The sequence below is a fragment of the Chaetodon auriga genome, chromosome 1 (genome assembly GCF_051107435.1).
Source record: "Chaetodon auriga isolate fChaAug3 chromosome 1, fChaAug3.hap1, whole genome shotgun sequence".
Classification (NCBI taxonomy): Eukaryota; Metazoa; Chordata; class Actinopteri; order Chaetodontiformes; family Chaetodontidae; genus Chaetodon; species Chaetodon auriga.
Window position 1 is genome coordinate 24782592 of NC_135074.1, and position 17785 is coordinate 24800376.

The 17785-nt window shown below is 44.1% G+C and overlaps 2 protein-coding genes across 2 annotated transcripts; one reads left to right on the forward strand and one right to left on the reverse strand.

Annotated features, from left to right (window-relative positions):
• The first annotated feature begins 261 nt into the window (after positions 1-261).
• Positions 262-3468, forward strand: LOC143321043 (serine protease 23-like). Its single transcript, XM_076731148.1, has 2 exons — positions 262-554; positions 1374-3468. The coding sequence occupies exons 1-2, from the start codon at positions 529-531 to the stop codon at positions 2560-2562; spliced, it is 1215 nt and encodes a 404-aa protein (XP_076587263.1). The 5' UTR covers positions 262-528; the 3' UTR covers positions 2563-3468.
• A 68-nt stretch (positions 3469-3536) lies between these two features.
• Positions 3537-16598, reverse strand: tmem39a (transmembrane protein 39A). The gene is made up of 9 exons (XM_076731162.1): positions 16347-16598; positions 12329-12542; positions 11185-11407; positions 10771-10854; positions 10490-10644; positions 8673-9030; positions 8339-8526; positions 8125-8245; positions 3537-6759 (listed from the first exon to the last, which is right to left on the reverse strand). Exons 2-9 carry the CDS (start codon positions 12439-12441, stop codon positions 6520-6522), a joined length of 1482 nt encoding a protein of 493 aa, XP_076587277.1. The 5' UTR covers positions 12442-12542; positions 16347-16598; the 3' UTR covers positions 3537-6519.
• Between the last annotated feature and the right edge of the window lie 1187 nt (positions 16599-17785).

Below are 17785 nucleotides of genomic sequence, written 5' to 3' on the forward strand. Positions count from 1 at the left end.
CAGCCCTCTTAAATCTGAGTGTCAAAAGTGTGCTGAAAACTGTCACCAAGTGAAAATACTTGTTTACCAAACAATTCAAAGTAAAACACACACAGGCGCGCATTTGATCCAATCATGAACCTTCGTGCTGAGCCGCAGTGAGAGGAGTCGCCTGAAATGAACACGATGAACAGCAGTAAATCGGTAACCAGCAGCAGTGATGTGATGAGTCACATGACCGTGCTGGGGTCGGACATACTCACTTTGTATATGCGCGTCGGCAGATGTGACCCTGCGAGCTGAGACAGACGGGAGAGCACCTCCTCCAGCAGCGCACGATGATCCAGCTTTCGATCAGTTTGCGGACGATTCCAGACGGTCGCGGATTCATTAAAGCCGCCTGGTCCTGAGAAAAGAGCCGTGAAGTGTCTTGTGTTTTGCAGCAGGAGTGTGCACAGGTTTACGTCCCATCGCGGGCTCCGCCTGTCCTGGTTTGAGAGGGGTTTCCCCTCAGTGTTCAACCACCGGCTCACCTGCAGAAGCCAAACCATGCGCTCCCGGGCTGCGCCGCCGCGGTAAGTCACCTCTACGTCAGGTGTGTCTGTGCGGTTACATTCAGGCATTTACAGAAGGTAGAAGAGTCAGTCAAACAGGGGAAACGTGTACAGGACGAAGTTATCAAAATTAAGAAATTCATGTTAACTGCACTGTTATCATAATGTCATGATAAAAACGATAGATAATCAATAGAATCAAAATGCTTGGAGCCAAATGGCCTTTTTCTTACTGTATGTCATTAGTTGCAAGATGCAGATATGTCATTCTTAAGATTTATTAATTAACATACTTTTATTATATATCTGCATCATTTTCCTCTGACTCCAAATGACAGTCGTGTGTATTGTAGCACCATATGAGGAACAGAGAGTGTGTTAAACATAACAAACTATGGCTTAGATCACTCTTAACCCATTTACAAAAAAAAAAAAAAAAGTTGATATTCAGTGCAACAAAATGTTATTCAGCCACTCTTGCAGACTTGAGGCCATTCCCTCGGCCCACTTTAGGAATTTTCCATCAGAGCCTAGCAGGGCCTGATCTTTGCCCTGTCTGTCAATTTTGCAGCATTAAAAACAGTCATAGTTCACTGCTGCCAAATTCCAGCGCAGATAAAAATTCTTCAAGTTGAAACGCTCTCCCCCAACTCCCATGCTTGTTATGGTAAATCCATGATGCTGCTTTTAGGAATGTTGCGTGTCATGCAGACAGTAAAAGGGGCTCAGACATCCGGTCACGTTTAACAGAACCACTTGAGCTCTGCAGAAATGTTTGGTCTGACAGTGAATGAGTCAAGCACAGATGTTAACCTGATCTGTCCTCCTGTACATCCACAGGTTTACCTCCCTCCTATTTCTCCTCTTCCTTCCCCCTGTTTTCTCCTCTTCCTCCTCCGCCCGCCCCCAGTGGGTTCTCCAGCGTGTCCCTGTGGTCCTCCCACAGCAGACGGAGGCCCGACCACCCCCTCACTTCCTGTCTCAAGCCCGCTTGGATGTTGGCTCCCCCTGTGACCCAGAATGCCACAAGAGAGCCCCTCGCCCAAGCTACTGGGACCTGCGGCGTCTTCTGGCCTATGAGACCCTCCACTCCAATGGTCAACTGACTGAGACCGCCATTGGGATCTATGGTTACAACCCCAGTTCAAACACCAGTCCGGCCTACTCCTCGGGGTCGTCTGGGAAGGCAGAGCGGTCACGTGTCAGGAGAAAGCGACAGATCTTCGGCCACGATGGGCGTTTCAGCATTGCCGGGCAGAACTTCCTGCTTAAGTATCCGTTCTCAGTGTCTGTCAAACTGTCTACTGGGTGCTCTGGTACGTTGGTTGGGGACCGTCATGTGCTCACAGCCGCTCATTGTGTTCATGATGGTAAAAACTATGTGAAAGGAGCCCAAAAGCTCCGCGTTGGGTTTCTAAAACCCAAGCAACGAGACACCCAGCCATCGTCTTTTTACCCTCCCTCCAACTTCACCAACCATGTTGAAGGTGGCCCTGCTCCCTACGCCCCACCAACCAACGACAAAATGAAGTTCCAGTGGATCAGAGCCAAGCGCACCCATGTCCCCAAAGGATGGATTAAGGGGAATGCTAATGACATTGGGATGGACTATGACTACGCTTTGCTTGAACTCAAGAAACCCCACAAACGCCGCCACATGAAGTTAGGAGTCAGCCCCCCGGCTCAGAGGCTGCCTGGTCGACGAGTCCACTTCTCGGGATTTGATAATGACCGTCCAGGCCAACTGGTGTATCGTTTCTGTCGGGCCGGTGAAGAGACGCCGGACCTGCTGTACCAGCACTGTGATGCACAGCCCGGTGCCAGTGGGTCAGGAGTCTACGCCCGGATGTGGGATGGGCGGCGCCGGCGCTGGGAGAGGAAAGTGATAGGTGTGTTTTCTGGGCATCAGTGGGTGGAGCGACAAGGGGCGTCTCAGGAATTTAATGTAGCGGTGAGAATCACACCTCTAAAATATGCTCAGATCTGCTACTGGATAAAAGGAAACTTTGTGGACTGCCGAGAGGGGTGAGGAAAGGGTCGACTGAGGGTGACATGAGTGTAGCCCAAGAATGCATACGCCCACTACATCCTCATACATCACACTGCAATAATGGGGCCACAAGAATCTACACTTTTCACCCCATTACTTGTAGCACTGACGTAACAATATAAATATCAATGTGTTGTTTTTTGCTCCCACACGAGTATCAGTATCCAGAGATGACACTAAATTCTGTTAACAGGACATGTTCGTTTCATTTATGCTTCATTCCGCATCTGCGCTCACATTTCTAAACTACGAAAAAGTGACATTGGGGTCAACTGGGGAAACGTGTCATGTGGTTTTGCTGAACAGAAGCAGGTTTATCTGCTTCTTGGAACATTTATCTGGATAATAAAGTTATCTGGAGGATCATCTGATCTGGAACATGGACTGATGCAAATAGAAGTTTTGGAACAACAGGCTCTCAGATTACAAGGAGCAGGACTGGGCAAACTGTTTCACTATGAATCATAGCCTTTTTACTGTGCTAATACTAAAGATTGCACTGTCAAAATTTTTTCTACTGAAACTGATGATTTTTGTGGATGAATGTACAAGTCAGCTACCAAAGGTGCCAACAGTTTCTCTCCAAACTATCATGTATCTACTCTCAGTGGACACACTAGTTATCTACAAGCATAGTGTAAATGAACAGTGTTTTGGAAGAACACTCAACTTGTTACACAGCATATTAAAAGGTTGCAGAGGACTCGGATTACTTGTCATATGAAGCACATGCTGTTGAATGTTGTACTTTGATACTTAGTTCCCTCTGGTGGCCAAGATAAAACATTGCAGGTGCTTGCAGTAAACATTATGCAGACTTAGCATAGGCCTACATAAGCACTTTTTACCTTCTCCTCGTTTAACATTTGTGAAATATATGCTTTGAAATAAGCAACTGTGTCCCATATTTCTTCTCGGCCTGCTCATACAACATATCACATCCACAACACAATCTCTGTTTAAACACCATGTTTTATTTCAGTTGTCAAAAAGCATTTTGAGAAATGCTGCGGGGAAACTGAACACTGTAAAAAAGCCGAAATATGAGGACCAGCTCCTATGACTTCTCCAGCACTGACACGTTCATCAACAGGTTCAACCAACAGTCTGCAACTGCATCCTGGCATATGGCACATGGAAAACAAATGACTAATTTTAGCAAGTTTTATAATTACAGGGACCCAGATCGACATCATCGGCAGCAATTTGAATTAAAAACCTATCTTCAAATTTCTTGTAGACTAGAGGGAGATCAAGTACACTTCTGGGCAATGTGGTCGAGAGGCGACAGACTCTAAAATCTTTCCAAATCTTGTTCCATATTTCTCTTTTTCAGCTGTAATCTTACGGGTTTTCAAGAACGCAGACAGTGTGTGTTATTTGAGCAAAGACTTATCATTCAAGTAAGAACTGACACAGAAGCAGGAATTTAAAGCAAACGTTGAGATGTCTCCTTTCTGTGTTTAAGGGAACATAACGGCACATCCATTAAAAACTGAAACTTCAGTGGTGAGGCTCAATTGGTAGCTCGGTGATGCTACCAACTACGAAAAAAAAAAACAGGCAGATTCTACTCAACAGCAACATTCAGTTGAAATATTTGCTACATTCAAGTGGAAAATGACCGCAAACAAAACTTTAGCACCAAGGAGCTGACAAAGCAGAATAATGGGCACATGTATGGCGTTTGCATGTAATCAAAGCTAGCTCTCACAAAACAGCACCGGTGATCCAGAACGCACTGGTTCATCCCACCTCGTTTACACTCAACCTGAAACCAGCCTGAAGCAGTCACGACAGCACAGGAAAAACCGACTCTCAGGTTTTCTACCCCTGATGAAGGGGGTCTCGGGTCGGCACGCATCCTAAATCCTGCCCCAAATTATGCACTGACTGCAGGTTAGTGCCGGTGAAGGAGGGGAGGCTCGAGAGGAACCTTCAAGAGGAAGAGGATGTTCAACAAGTGTGACTAAACAGAAAGGCAACGGCATGCGAGGCAGCCTGTTTGTAACACCATTCTGGTAACTGGGAATACATGAACCAGTGATGAGGTGACATACATCGTCTTTCCTCTCCAGCTGTCTTCACCGCCCGTGGAAATGTCACTATTAAAAATCCTCTCCTGTCAAACGATGACATGCTTGCAGTGGGAGAAGGGTTAGGTCCTGGGACGTACCAATAGAAATCTTTATTATCAGCCACATTCATTCTGTTATCTACATCCAATGCACAAAGAGATCGACATGATGGGATATGGTCCTCAATCCCATTACGGTTTAAGCATTCAGGCACCAAAATTGAATAAAATAAAGAGCAACTGGGTGACCTTTAAGAGCACAAATGAATCACAGAAGATTTCAGCATGTCAGAGTGTGGTTTGACATCGGTATGATTTTTAAAAATTAATCGCCTGGTTACAGCAGCAGACCTTCAAGCTTTACACTCTGAAGTAACCCTCACCACGGCAGGTGGGGCTGTAGGACAAGACTGAGTTTAAGGATGCCAACAGCATCTCAATCCCATCTCACTTGTTGACACCCGGGTGTTGATTTGTAAAGACTGCTGCTGTAACTGCCCTCCAGATAGCCAATGATGAGAAACAAGCACATACTGATTGTAAACACACAGTAACAAAGTGATTGAGGAGGAATACAGCAATCTCTGCAGAGGCAGTGGATGAGAGTACCTACGGTGTTTTTTTTTTCCCTACAGGCTGATCTCAAGTCAGCTTGGTGGTCCAAATCAACGCTGAGGCTCTGCTTAAAGAAACAGCTCCACATCTTGGGAAATAGACATTTCCATTTTTCATGGTGAGTTAGACTTTCATATCTGCCTATTAAATACAAAGCTAACGCAGACAGCCGGTTAGCTTATCTGGTACAAAGGTAAACTAAAAACAATGCTCTGTCCAAAGGTCATAAAATCGGCCTATCATCACCTCCATAGCTCAGTAATTAGCATGTTTTATCTCCAAATCGATGTGTAACAATGACAACTGCTGTTTTACGAGGGGGGTAATATGCCAGACCACATCCAGTGGCACAGGAACTTAGTGGAGTCTCCGTGATTGTCTGACAACGGCTCAAGGCCAAGAAACAAGAAATAGTCCGGCACATAACCGGCAGTAAAATGGCAAATTGTCATTTTAAATGAGGTTTTTTTTTTATCAAATTAATCAAAGAAGACATAATATGTTCATCATTTGTGAGTTTCAGAGGTAGGCAGATCATCTTATCACTGGACTTAACGAGGCTATCCATTTCCAGTCTTTCTGCTAATTTTAAGCTAACTGTCTGCAGGCTATGGCTTCTTATTGGATGCATGTCCATCTTCTAATTGAATTCTTCACTAGAAACCAAATCTTTTCCCAAAACGTTGAACTTTTGCTTTGAAATCACCAGTGAAAACACGCTGAGAGCACTGCGTGTTTGTGTAGTGCTAACGTTACCCCAAAGAGTCTTCACAGGTTCTGGAGCCTCAGGGTTGAAGCAGAACAGCCCAATCAGGATTCAGGATCTCAGGCACTGCTCCTTCCACTGCTCTGAATCGCCCGTCTGGTTGAACTGACTGTCAGAAGCCATTCCCGCTTTGTGATTGGCCACCTGCACTTAAAATATCTTTGGTGAAAGTCACCTCCTGGCATTCCCTGACTTCCCTGTCGCCTAGCAACAACATAACACAACATGCTAATGTCGTCAGCGTGGTAATGCCCGGCGTAACTCGAAATAGTATACAAAATAAAAATATTCTTTTAAATAGGTATATATAAACATTGCATTAAAAATAGAACCGTATCAAAACACGATTATGAGTTCACAGTCTGTCCCTTAACCTCCAAGCGTGAGCGCTAAATCAACTCTCTGGTCTTAACCGGACCTCCACCCGTCTCCCCTCTGTGTCCAGAGTTCGAAGGTGAGGTCTCGCTGCGAAGAGCCTTTACTGAGACTTGAGCCCCAAGCTGTTGGAGGACAGAGGGTAGGAGTAGGCTTTGCCCAGCACAATGCGGTCTCGGAGCAGTTTAAAGAGGACATAGTAGTTGCAGCAGAGAATAAGGCCCAGAGACAAAGTGTGGTTCCAGCGCTCGGAGCGCAGCAGAGAGTATAACTGGTACAAAACCACACTGGACTCGATCCAGATCAGCAGGTTCAGGATCCGCAATGGCTTGTGGAACAGGAACTGCAAGACCAACACACAGGAAGACCAGATCAGAAGAGATAATATTACAGAGCATATTGAAGGTATATAGCCGAGTAGGCAAATATTTGATACGCAGGGGGTGGACACAATAAAATGAACACCTGAAGGGTGTAATAGAAGCTGATACAGGCAGTCACTGTTTCAGTCTGTGTGAAGAAGGTGGAATGAGCTCTTGTATACATTTACAAGGGTGTACTAAAAACAGATATTTTCCCCTCCTTAAAAACAAATAAAATAAATAAGATCTTCGTTTTACAAAATATTCCCAAACAAGCATGCCGGGCCAGTAGGTATGCGCACATTGCAGTGATGATGTTATGGTTTCATAAAAATGCACCATTTTACAGGCATGTATGGATAAACAGTTTACAAAGGCCAAAATGTAGAGGAAATCACTGTTTAAGTAATATCTTAAACAAAACATCAATCATTCTCTGGGGTCAGTTTCTCTAATTATGAAGATGCTTGTCTGTTCTCTCTTTTGTAGCCTTGTAAACTGAATTTCCTTGAGTGCTGGATGCCATCACGTTGATGTCTGGGAAACTGGGATAGACATTTTAACCATTTTATAAGATTAATTTTGTCACTAATAACTGATTAATTAACACCAATTTGACGCAGACCATATTGGGTAAAGCGTGTGTTCACTTGGTGACTGTCAGACTGTCCTCAGGCTGATGTTTGACCTGCAGTGCTGCTCGTTCTCTGCTGGTGCTCTGAGTTTGTCCTCACACAACCCCCAACAGAATATCACTGACTGAGCTGTTTGTTTTTCCTTTCCACAGCCTGTAAAAACTCTGCGCTTTTTCCTCCTCCCCCGCACTGTGACGCATTGCTTCGATTGATTACTGTGAAGTGAACGTGATCAATATGTCGTCCGGTGAGCAGAACCAGACAGATCCTAATGTTCCTCACTGCATTATCAAGCCACTAGATGATGTCATTAATAACTGCCTAAAGCTTAATTTACACTGAGGGGGTAACGAGGATGTTCAGTTTGTTTCATTACCGAATTTTTTTCCATTACTGACTATTGGCTGAAATTTCTATTACTTTTAATTATTTCTATTGTTTCGTTCAGTGATATTGACCCCTTAACGCAGAGGTAGGAATCCACCTTAACACATCAAATATGTGGCTGAGTGATACAAATATTTCACCATGTAAGGCAGCTTATTTCATGCTATTTTTCCCAATATAATACCCTGAAGGGAACCAACTCCATGGCTGTGTACTTGGTGGTGCTGCATTGTATTATATTGTAATGGTGTTCTTACTATTTTGTCCAGCCCTCAAGCATCTAAGTGAATAATGTGCAGGTTACATCAACTGACAGATACTCACATAAAACCTTGCATGGGACACATCAGAGGGCAGAGCGACGTTATAGGGTCCGACTGCCTTATACAGACATCGACTGTGTCGTACCAACACCCCCTGAGGCCAAATGGTACTTTCTGACCACCTGCAGAACAGATCGGCACCACAGTTAGACATACAGACATCTTTTTAAACCTCTGTGTGTGTAAAAACGTGTGCACACAAAAGAGCCACTCACACATGCTGAGGCGTGTTGCTGTACGAGCCGTGCTCCAGCTTCTGCCAGCGGCCCAGGTGAGCCGCCGAGCGATGCAGCAGGTCGCAGTAGCTGGGGGGCAGCAGCTGACTCATCAGCATCACGAACGCATTGATCCACACCATGATCAGATGCTCACATGACCAGCGCATGTCATAGTACTGGGTGCTCTATGGACATAAAGAACAGTGTTAGAGAAGGATAAGCTCAAGAGTGTATGCAGCTGGAGAGGTACTGAAGGGACGGTGGAGCATGAGTGCTCTGGACATGCCTGAACATCAACAAAAAAATCTCAGAGGGGAAAAGTGATACCAACCTTGACGAAGCAGAGAGGCAGGAAGGCTACGTAGTAAGCACTGAACAGGGAGTTGAACAGCACTTCCTTGATTCGCCGGTTGAAGTCGCTCTTCAGCTCCTCCACCTCTGCTCGAATCAACTCCGGTGTGTGCGAGTGTGTGTGTGGTGGGCAGGTGTGAATCGGCATGTGCGGCGGGCTGGAGAACTGCTCTCTGAGGTTCTCCCGTAACAGGAAGAGGAAGTCACGTGGGCGAAAGAACGGGGTCTCCGTGAGTTCGGCCTGCTGGTGGTCGGCTGGGTAATCGCAGTCGGCCGGAGCCGTTTGGCTTTTCCCACCTTCCTGATGGAAACAGCAAAGCGGGACGTACACACCAAATCTGGCATGGAAGGAGGGCGGTGAGTGAACGAGGACAAAAGAACAGAGCAGCGGGTTTTAGTTTCCAATGACGGCAAGATGAGAAGGAGATGTATGATGTGAAAACATCATGCATATTTAAAAGGGTGAGACATATTAAGAGAGGCTGGGTCCACAACTTCCATTTCCATTTGCACACACAGAAAACACAAGCATCACGCTCACTGTCAGAGTATTACTGCATTGTAGCTTTACAGCTACGTGAACCATTTGTTCTGAAAATCAGGATTGACTCATTTGTGTTTCTTTTTCATGTTCATAAGTTTAGGTTTTTCTTCCACCAGCAGCAATTTCATGTTTGTGTATGAAAATGTTTTATATATGATTCACTCCTTCACCTTTTAGGCACATACACAGAATAAAGAGACAAAGACGCCACAGTAACTAGAAAAACTGGTGACACATAACTGAACCTGGGTCAGGTGTTAAGATGACAGATGTGGGATCAGAGTATTGTGGTTCTCGTGCATCAAGAAGATTTTACGCACGGGTGGCAAGTTAGATTTCGACCGGCCACCATTTTAGATGCATTTCCATTAATCCACTTTAAATTTTTGCATTAAAAAAAAAACTTGAGTGGAAAAAAAGAAATATTGCATAAAAGTTCTGACGTTTGGCTGAGGGGAAAAAGTTGGTGTATCCATAAAAAAAAAAAACTACGTCAAGCGGAAACAGCGAATAAATCACGGCGTACATGGAGCACGTGACTTAAACATCCACTGAAGCTGTTGCTCCACTAAAACATCACTTGAGTGTGGAGCGACGAAAAGGCTCTAAAGTTCATCAGAGTTATACCTGAAACAAGGACAAAGGCAATACGGCCAGCATTTTTCCCCACATTGACAGCTGCTTATTTCTTCTGCCATGACATATTTCACCACACTGGAGAACTGGTGCCACCTAATGCTCATCTTGATAAATGAACTGCTAATTATCGCATCATGGTAGCGGATGGAAGCATTCATTCACTATTTATTTTGCTGATTACAATTTGCGATACATTTGGATGGATACCGAGCTTCTGGCTCCGGTCCAGATGTGTGCGGGTGTGTGTTTGTGCATGCAGGTGAGTCACTATTTTTCAAACAAGCAACTACAGCCCACGTCTTTAGGTCGTCAGAATCAGGGGCTGCATCCGACTCTTTCCGTAACGTTTGACCTTCACACAGTAAGCACAGTTTGAGCTCGACACATCAACTTCAATTTGTGTGTGAGTGACCATGAATGAGGAGAGAAAGTGTGTGCTGTTATCCCCATTTGTACATTTCTCACTCCTCAGACCTTCTGTCCCTCCTTTAACTGCAGCCTTTCAGAACAGGTGTAAACACTTTTGCTTTGAAACACGGTCAGATGACAGCTTCTATGAGCTAATCGTGGCCTTTAGACGGCGGGGGTGGGGGTGAGGGGGGTCAAAGACTCACGGGTATCCCAGGAAGAGCAGGTTGAGCACAGAGTGGTTCTTGCACAGGTTGACCAGCGTCCAGCAGAGCACCCATCCACACATGGTCAGCAGGCTGAGCCGAGCTGCTATCAGAACCACATAGCGCAGCAGTGATCCGCCGCTGCTCTGAGACACCTGGACCAGACAGACGACACAATCAGCTCAGAACGGCCGCACTGCCCTCAGCGGGGTTTGACTCCCACAGGGACTATGAGCATTCAAGCATGTTGGCTGCTTGTATAAACAGATCTGTGCACTCACCTCTGAAACTATTGTCCAAACAAGTCTCCTGGCCAACATGACTGTGATGAAGATAGCCAGGTGGTAGTCCATTAGATGAAAGTTCTGTGGGAGGATAACACATTCTTTCACTCATTCGTCATCAGTTTTCCACAAAAACATTGTGAAATCTTACATGCTAAAGTTAGACCCGAACCTGCCCCATAAAACTCTGCCATGAGCTCTAAATGGACAGATCAGTGATGCTGTTCGCAGTGACCTGCACAAGCTATCACCTAATTCAGGGTACACGTAAAAACAAAACAAGCTCTTTGTTTTGGGATGTCAAGTGTTAAAGTTTAGGGTGAGTGTAGGTTTTGACTTTGGGTTTTTCACTGGTAAACGTAAGAAAGCAGAAGCAGCGTGTGTGTGTGTGTGAAGTATGTATGTTCTTACGAGCGAGGTAGAGGCAGCAGGGTGGCTGTACGGGTACCACCACACCGTCCTGTAGATGTTTATGTACTGGACAAACAAGGCCACCAGCAAGTAAAGAAAGAGCAGGAACTCAAAGAGCAGGCTGCTGTCCAACGGCAGCTCGGGGATCCTCGAGTGACGGACCGGCTCCGGAGTAATGAGGGCCGAGAGAGGGGGCGCAGACAGACCCACCGAGTTACTGCTCCTGGGAGAAGACAATTAACGCAAACTCTCAGAGAGAGACACCTGTGATGCAGTGTGGAGTAAAAATTACAGAAGCATTTACACAGGAAAGCTTTCTACTCCTCAAACCTTCAAAGGAATCCTGCCAGTTTTAAGAGACACTGAGCAAATAATCTAAACAGCCAATCAATAGAAAATTAATCTATTTTCTACTTTCACAAACAGTTAATTCTGAATAACTTTTCATTAATTCAAAACTACAAATATCGCAGCTGTGAGGATTTTCTGATTTCTTGGTTTCGCATGATAAAAAATTATCTTATCTTTATCTTATCTTACTATCTATCTATCTATCTTACTTAGTACTTACTTACTATCTTATCTTAGTATCTTTTGTCTTTTTTGTGAAGACATCGCTTTGGGCTTCAGGGACTTGTTATGCCATTTTTTATCTTACAATGTTGTGACATTGGACCAGCTGGAATGTATTAATGTGTGAACGTTGAACATGTTTAGTTTGTGTTTGGTGTCTAAGCTCCGACCAGAGCTCAGCTCTGCAGGGATGGACAAGACTAAGATCTCCCCTTGGGGACGTAGACTCAGAAGCTACAGGTGGATGCTGGGGTGGAGTGGCCACTGACGGCTTAAGTGTGTTTCCATGATTAACAGGACGTGGGGGACACGTGCAGTGAGGGACGAATGCCATTTGAGTGTGGCTGCAGACTCAAGACGGCCACCTGAACTCTCTCACAGGTTTGGCTTCGTTAATCATTTTGTAATTTAAATGTCAAAAAATTGTGATTTCTGAAGTATGTCTGAATACAGTTACATTAAAGCCTTTCTGTCACAAGATTTAAAGTGTGAAACAGAGATCAGGTTACAAAGCGTTCATACACACCGAGGTTTAAAGTGTAAAAGCACTGAAATTCATTCGCGCTCGCACCTGTTCCTGAAGCCTGTGCCATTGCCGAGGTTGCCTCCAACCAGAGTCTGCAGGGACGGCAGAGCAGAGCGACTTAGCTGCTGTCTGCTGGGACCCCTGCGACCTCCTGGCATGGTCGCCAGTTACCGTGGCAACCACGGACGCCGCCCACCAACCAACAGCCGCCGGGACTCCTCTGGTTCTCCTCAGTGAGCCACCATGTACAGCCAGGCCACTGCGAAGGAAACGGAAAGACGAGTCAGAACAAGAGAAGTCAGGTGAATATAAATATAAAAAAATAAAAGTCTAACAAAAAAACCTGACAACTAAAAACTAACAAACCTGAGGCTTAATCAACATTTACAAACGTTCAGCTCAGTCAAATACAGTTCTGTTTCGAGGCAGTTGCTTCACATGACACACACTGTAAACAGCAGCGATGTTAATGAACAGAGCGCGGCGTCTTTCACTCAGCTGGTTCTCACTTCTGTTTTTCCCTTTTTGGACGTTACTTAATTTTTTTTTAACTTTATTTACTGTCCCCATCACTTGTGAATCAGCATTATGCCAAACTGGCTTGTTCGCTATCTGAAGCAGGAAAATTAGTAATGCTGAGCTTAGTGGTGCTCCTGAGATTTAGGTCAAACATCTGTCACTGTCGTTAATGAAAGACAAGGCCACCCGATGTTTAGTCCTGTTGCATGATTTGCATGATTTCCTTGAAAAACGCTGCAACGCCTGTGAAATAACCTCACTCGGTCAAAGTAGTTTGGTGTGAAATCTGAAGATCTGCTGCAGTTTGAAACATACAAACACGCTCATGTTCATCCACGGAGGCGGAAAGAAGGAGGACTTGAGTTTGGCACCGCTTTCATGAGTCCTCATCAAACCCATTTTGGATGAAAAGATTTGACATGTTATCACGACATTTAACCATGTCAGCGGTTCAAAGCTGACAGGGTTTTCCCCAGGAAACAATTTAGCAGCAGTGGTAAGCCGTCTACAAGACAACAGCCTAAAAACAACAGACACACTCACACAGTAAATATATGGCACGGGTCGGCTGAGACAGCCTCTGCTCTTCAAGTAGATTCATTTATGGCGTTAGGAATAGCTAACGCCATAAATGCATTAGCGAGGTGTAAACCTCATGGTCATTTTAAGGGTGCAGTTTGTAGCGCTGCTGAATTGATGAGCATTACACTGAGAGGTGTCTCCAATATTTGAGGCATGTGTAACTTTTTCAATATAATGCAATACAACTCCACCACAAACCACAGCCTCTAAAGTGATCGTACAGTTGAATCAACGCGTCCTCTCAATATAAAACGAGCATTATAACCTCCATGACGGGAGGATTTATTGCCGGACTGTTGAATTAGACTGCATTCGGTTTATTTAGGCACATCTAATAAACTGTCAACGGAGCGTACAGAGGCTGACTTAATTATCTTGTTTCACTTCATACAAACAGATCCGCTAATGCAACCAGATCAGAGAAACATCCAAGTCTTCCCGGTGGCAACACTCCTGGCTACTCTCAAACTATTGCGTAACAAAGCAAACAGAGCTGTCAAAAATCTACAACTACCCACAGTATCAGACCTGTGTGTGCGCCTGCTTAAGGTCACACTGGGAAACAATCTGCTGGACGTGTTTAAAGAGGCAATGATGAACTCAGTGTGTGTGTGTCTACATGAAACGACTGACGAGGAGTTTACCGTCACTCATCCACTCAGCAGCTAACACATCTTTCAGTGCTGGAGCCGTCAGCAGACACTTCATACAGAATCAGATGCTGACACTAACACCCCGTCAGCCGAAACACTATCTGAATAAGACACCCAAAACTCTTCTCAACTCCAACATTACAACTTCGAACGTGTGGGTACTATTTGTAAATGCTGATAACAGGCTTTCTTCACATATTTCAGCTCATCATAGCAGGAAATAACGACATCCACGGTGGCTCTTCGGGTATTTCAGCGAGGCAACAAAGACAACACTGACGCACCTACATGGAATGCAGATATTAATTATATTGTTATTGACTATACCTGAGCTTCTCCTGCTTCAACATGTCAAACCAGCTGTTGTACCAACAACCAATCAGCTCTACATATGACAGATACTCACGCAAAAACTAGCTGTCAAGATGTGGTTTGTGGTCCAAACAAATCTGCTTTTTAAATTCAGTTTTCTATCAGTGTCGCGTGTAGTTCCTGCAGATGTTCGGCTGTTTGGAAGAATCAGATTTGGCTGTTTCAGCGTTGACAGTAAATAATTAAATGTCCAGAACCTTGTTAATGATTTGGATGTTAATAATCAAGATGGCGTCGTGCGAGCGGCAGCTTGTCACAGCAGCTGTAATTCCTTTGTATTAGTGTGTTTTTGTGTCTTTAATACTTGCTGGCTGTAACAACTAAATTTCTGGGATCAATAAAGTCTTATCTTATCTTAATGAGAGACAGTTGGCCTGAGGAGACCCGTGTTGCAGGCCACTGTGGAGGCAACACACAGCCTGTTTTACTGCGCAATCACATGATTAGATGATTTTTTTTATTATTTTTTTTTGGAGGGGGGGGGGGCATTTTAGGATTGAATTGAGAGCACGTAGAAGAGAGGAACTGTGGGCGGGGCAACAGAGCTGTTCAGGCAGATCTGAAATGGGAACACCGCCGTTACGTGGTCACAACTTTAATAACAGATTACCCATTTAAATCCAAGAAAATGTACAAAATGTGTATATTTTGTCTGATTTAAGTCGTAAGCTGAATATGATTGGGTTTTGGACTATTAGTCCAACAAAACATGCAAACTCAACATGTCATCTGACTGATATTTCTGATTAATAATGAAACTATTTATCACCTGCAACCCAATTATTTTTAACGCACTACAAAAAGGATTCATTTTAAGTGGAAGTCAATCAAAAGTGAAATCCTGACAGGCTGATTTGTTACACAGTGAGATGTTTTAAATACAATACAGCAGCCATCCAGACTTTGAACTTGTTGTCTACAAAGCAGAGCCGAATCGATCAATTGACAGAAAACTAACTTGCGACGATCTAAGTAATCGATTAATAATTTTCAAGCACAACTGGACCAAACGTTCGGCCTCCAGCTTCTGCAATGTGAGGATTTGCTCCTGTTATTGATCTCATGTGACGGTGAAGCAGATATTTTCAGATTTTGGACAAAACAAACTATTGTAAGCTGCCACCTGAACTATGATGCCATTCAATGAAGTCCCCTCTTGGCTGGTGAAGCTGTAACTGGACTCCACAATATATTGTTGAATTTATCTTATCATCACTGCTCAGTGGGTTACAAAAAAAAAAAAAAAAAGTAGTCCCGCCTCACATCATCAGCCAGTAATAGGCTGCAAAAGTGAAACACAAACCTGTGGCAGATAACATCCAACCTCTTTGTATATCAGCATTTCCTTTATGCCGATAAGGCTTCATGAAACATGAGTGAGAGTATCACTGCAGCTGCTCTGCCGCCAGCGTGCAGCTCCAACGTTAAACATCATTAAATCTTCAACAGGAAACAGACATTAACACACACAAAAACGCACACCAGGGACCAGAATTACGGTTGAAAGTCAAAAGTGAAAACAGGAACTGTGTGTGAGAGAGAAATCGGCTGCAGTTGAGGGATTGCGGGGCGTTATTTTGTCATTTTGTGGAAGTGCAACACGTTGCAAGCTTTCGCCACACCGTAAGTCCTTTAAAGAGGGTTGAAAGAAGCGGGAGAGATGGAGCTGGTGTGTTTGCCGGACTGTGCTGACTTTTCTGAGGGGTACACTTTGACAGGAGGTATTGTTTTCTGGGGCAGACTTGCTAAGACTTGCTCTAAAGCTGCCTGTCTGAATCATGATATCAGGCAGCGCTGTCGTTTGGTCCACGGCGGAAACTTCGCTCACTCAGACAAAGACGTTAAAAATACAGTAATGTAAGCTAGCAGCTAGCTGTTCGCGTGCGGGACCAAAGCTAGATGGTTTGAAAAAGCTCCGTAAAGCCTCAGTTACTCACACAACATCGACAACATATGGGGGGGTGAGCTGAACGAGGATGCATCAGTCACTTGTGTGGCTTCCAGCCTGACGAGTCCGGACAGCACCGAGCATTTCTCCGCCTTCCAGCTTCAGTGTAGCCGACTGCAGTGCTGCGGCGACGAGACACGACGACACCGGCAATGCTGCGGGGCCGCTTTCTGCCCGGTTCAAAGCATAAAACGGTTTTAAAAGTTGGAGCTGGGCTTCAGGAGCAACAGTGTCGCGTTGCACAGAGACCGACGTGGCAAACCTATACCTCCTCTCGCTGCAACGTCATCAGAGCGCGACTTAAACAAGGCTTCACTGCGCAGCCGCAGTTCGACATAACAAACGGCTGGTCTGGAGTCAGTTTGGCTGTCGTCTTTTAGACTTTTATTAATGATTAATCAGTAATTATTCATGGATTTAGATAATGTCTTTTAACTTTTCTACTTAGCATTTTGGAGGCTGTACTGTCAGTACTACCACTACCACTAACAATAACAATAATAATGATAATTATGATTATTATTATTATAAATAGGACTACAATAAAATAAAATCAGAAAATTACTATAACCCAAGAATAAAGTCAGATAACAGATAACAGATAAGATATGTTGGAAGTCAAACGGTCTGTCAACATTGATAAAAGCTTTTTTTCAAAAGATGTAATCAGATGTCTGATTCCGTAGTGCTGTTGAATTATGATGTGTCATGCAAAGAGGAGTTTCTAATATTAAGTCTCACCTCACTGATATAAATGGATGGACAAAATATTAGATACACTTGTCAGTATAATGCATTACAATTCAACAACATCCAAAATTAGCATAAAGTTTAATTAACGACTCGCTGAGAGAGTTTCAAACTGAGCATTTTAACCTTCATGAAGGTGGGATTTACTGTACTGCAGGGCTGAAGGCTGAGGCTGCATTAGATTTTTCAAGTTGTACCTAATAATCTGGCAACTGTCTGTTTCATTTCTAAGCATAAACACAAACACAAAAGTGAATAATAGTGAAAAATGTTGATCAACAGTCCAAACCCCTAAGAAATTCAGTTTATTATAATAAAAGACAGAGAAAAAGCATGTATCGCATTTGTAGCGCACCCAAAGTACTTTACAGTGTACGCAGGAAAAATAACAAAAGCAAGCAAAAGCACATAGAATCTCACATTTGAGAGGCCGGAAACAAGGGAATGGCATCTGAAAAAGGACTAACACAATCAATCAATTATTTAAACTGTTTAACTTTCTGTTCATTTACTAATCAATTATTCAGCTAATCCTTTCAGCTCTAATCAGAAATATGACTTCGGCTTTCAGACAGTTCGTTTCTGTTGTGAGGGCAATCTGCTGTGGTTAATCTTGTGAAAGACTCTTTAGCTGCATGTGATGACTAAAGAATTGTAAACTGAACAGTTGTTTTTCAA

Excerpts from the sequence above, each read along its gene's own strand:
- LOC143321043 (XM_076731148.1), top strand. The coding sequence starts at position 529 with ATGCGCTCCCGGGCTGCGCCGCCGCG. Across the intron at positions 555-1,373 it reads TCCCGGGCTGCGCCGCCGCG|GTTTACCTCCCTCCTATTTC; the intron begins GTAAGTCACCTC and ends GTACATCCACAG.
- tmem39a (XM_076731162.1), bottom strand. The coding sequence starts at position 12,441 with ATGCCAGGAGGTCGCAGGGGTCCCAGCAGACAGCAGCTAAGTCGCTCT. Across the intron at positions 11,408-12,328 it reads GGCACAGGCTTCAGGAACAG|GAGCAGTAACTCGGTGGGTC; the intron begins GTGCGAGCGCGA and ends GTCTTCTCCCAG. Across the intron at positions 6,760-8,124 it reads TGTCCCATGCAAGGTTTTAT|TTCCTGTTCCACAAGCCATT; the intron begins GTGAGTATCTGT and ends TTGGTCTTGCAG.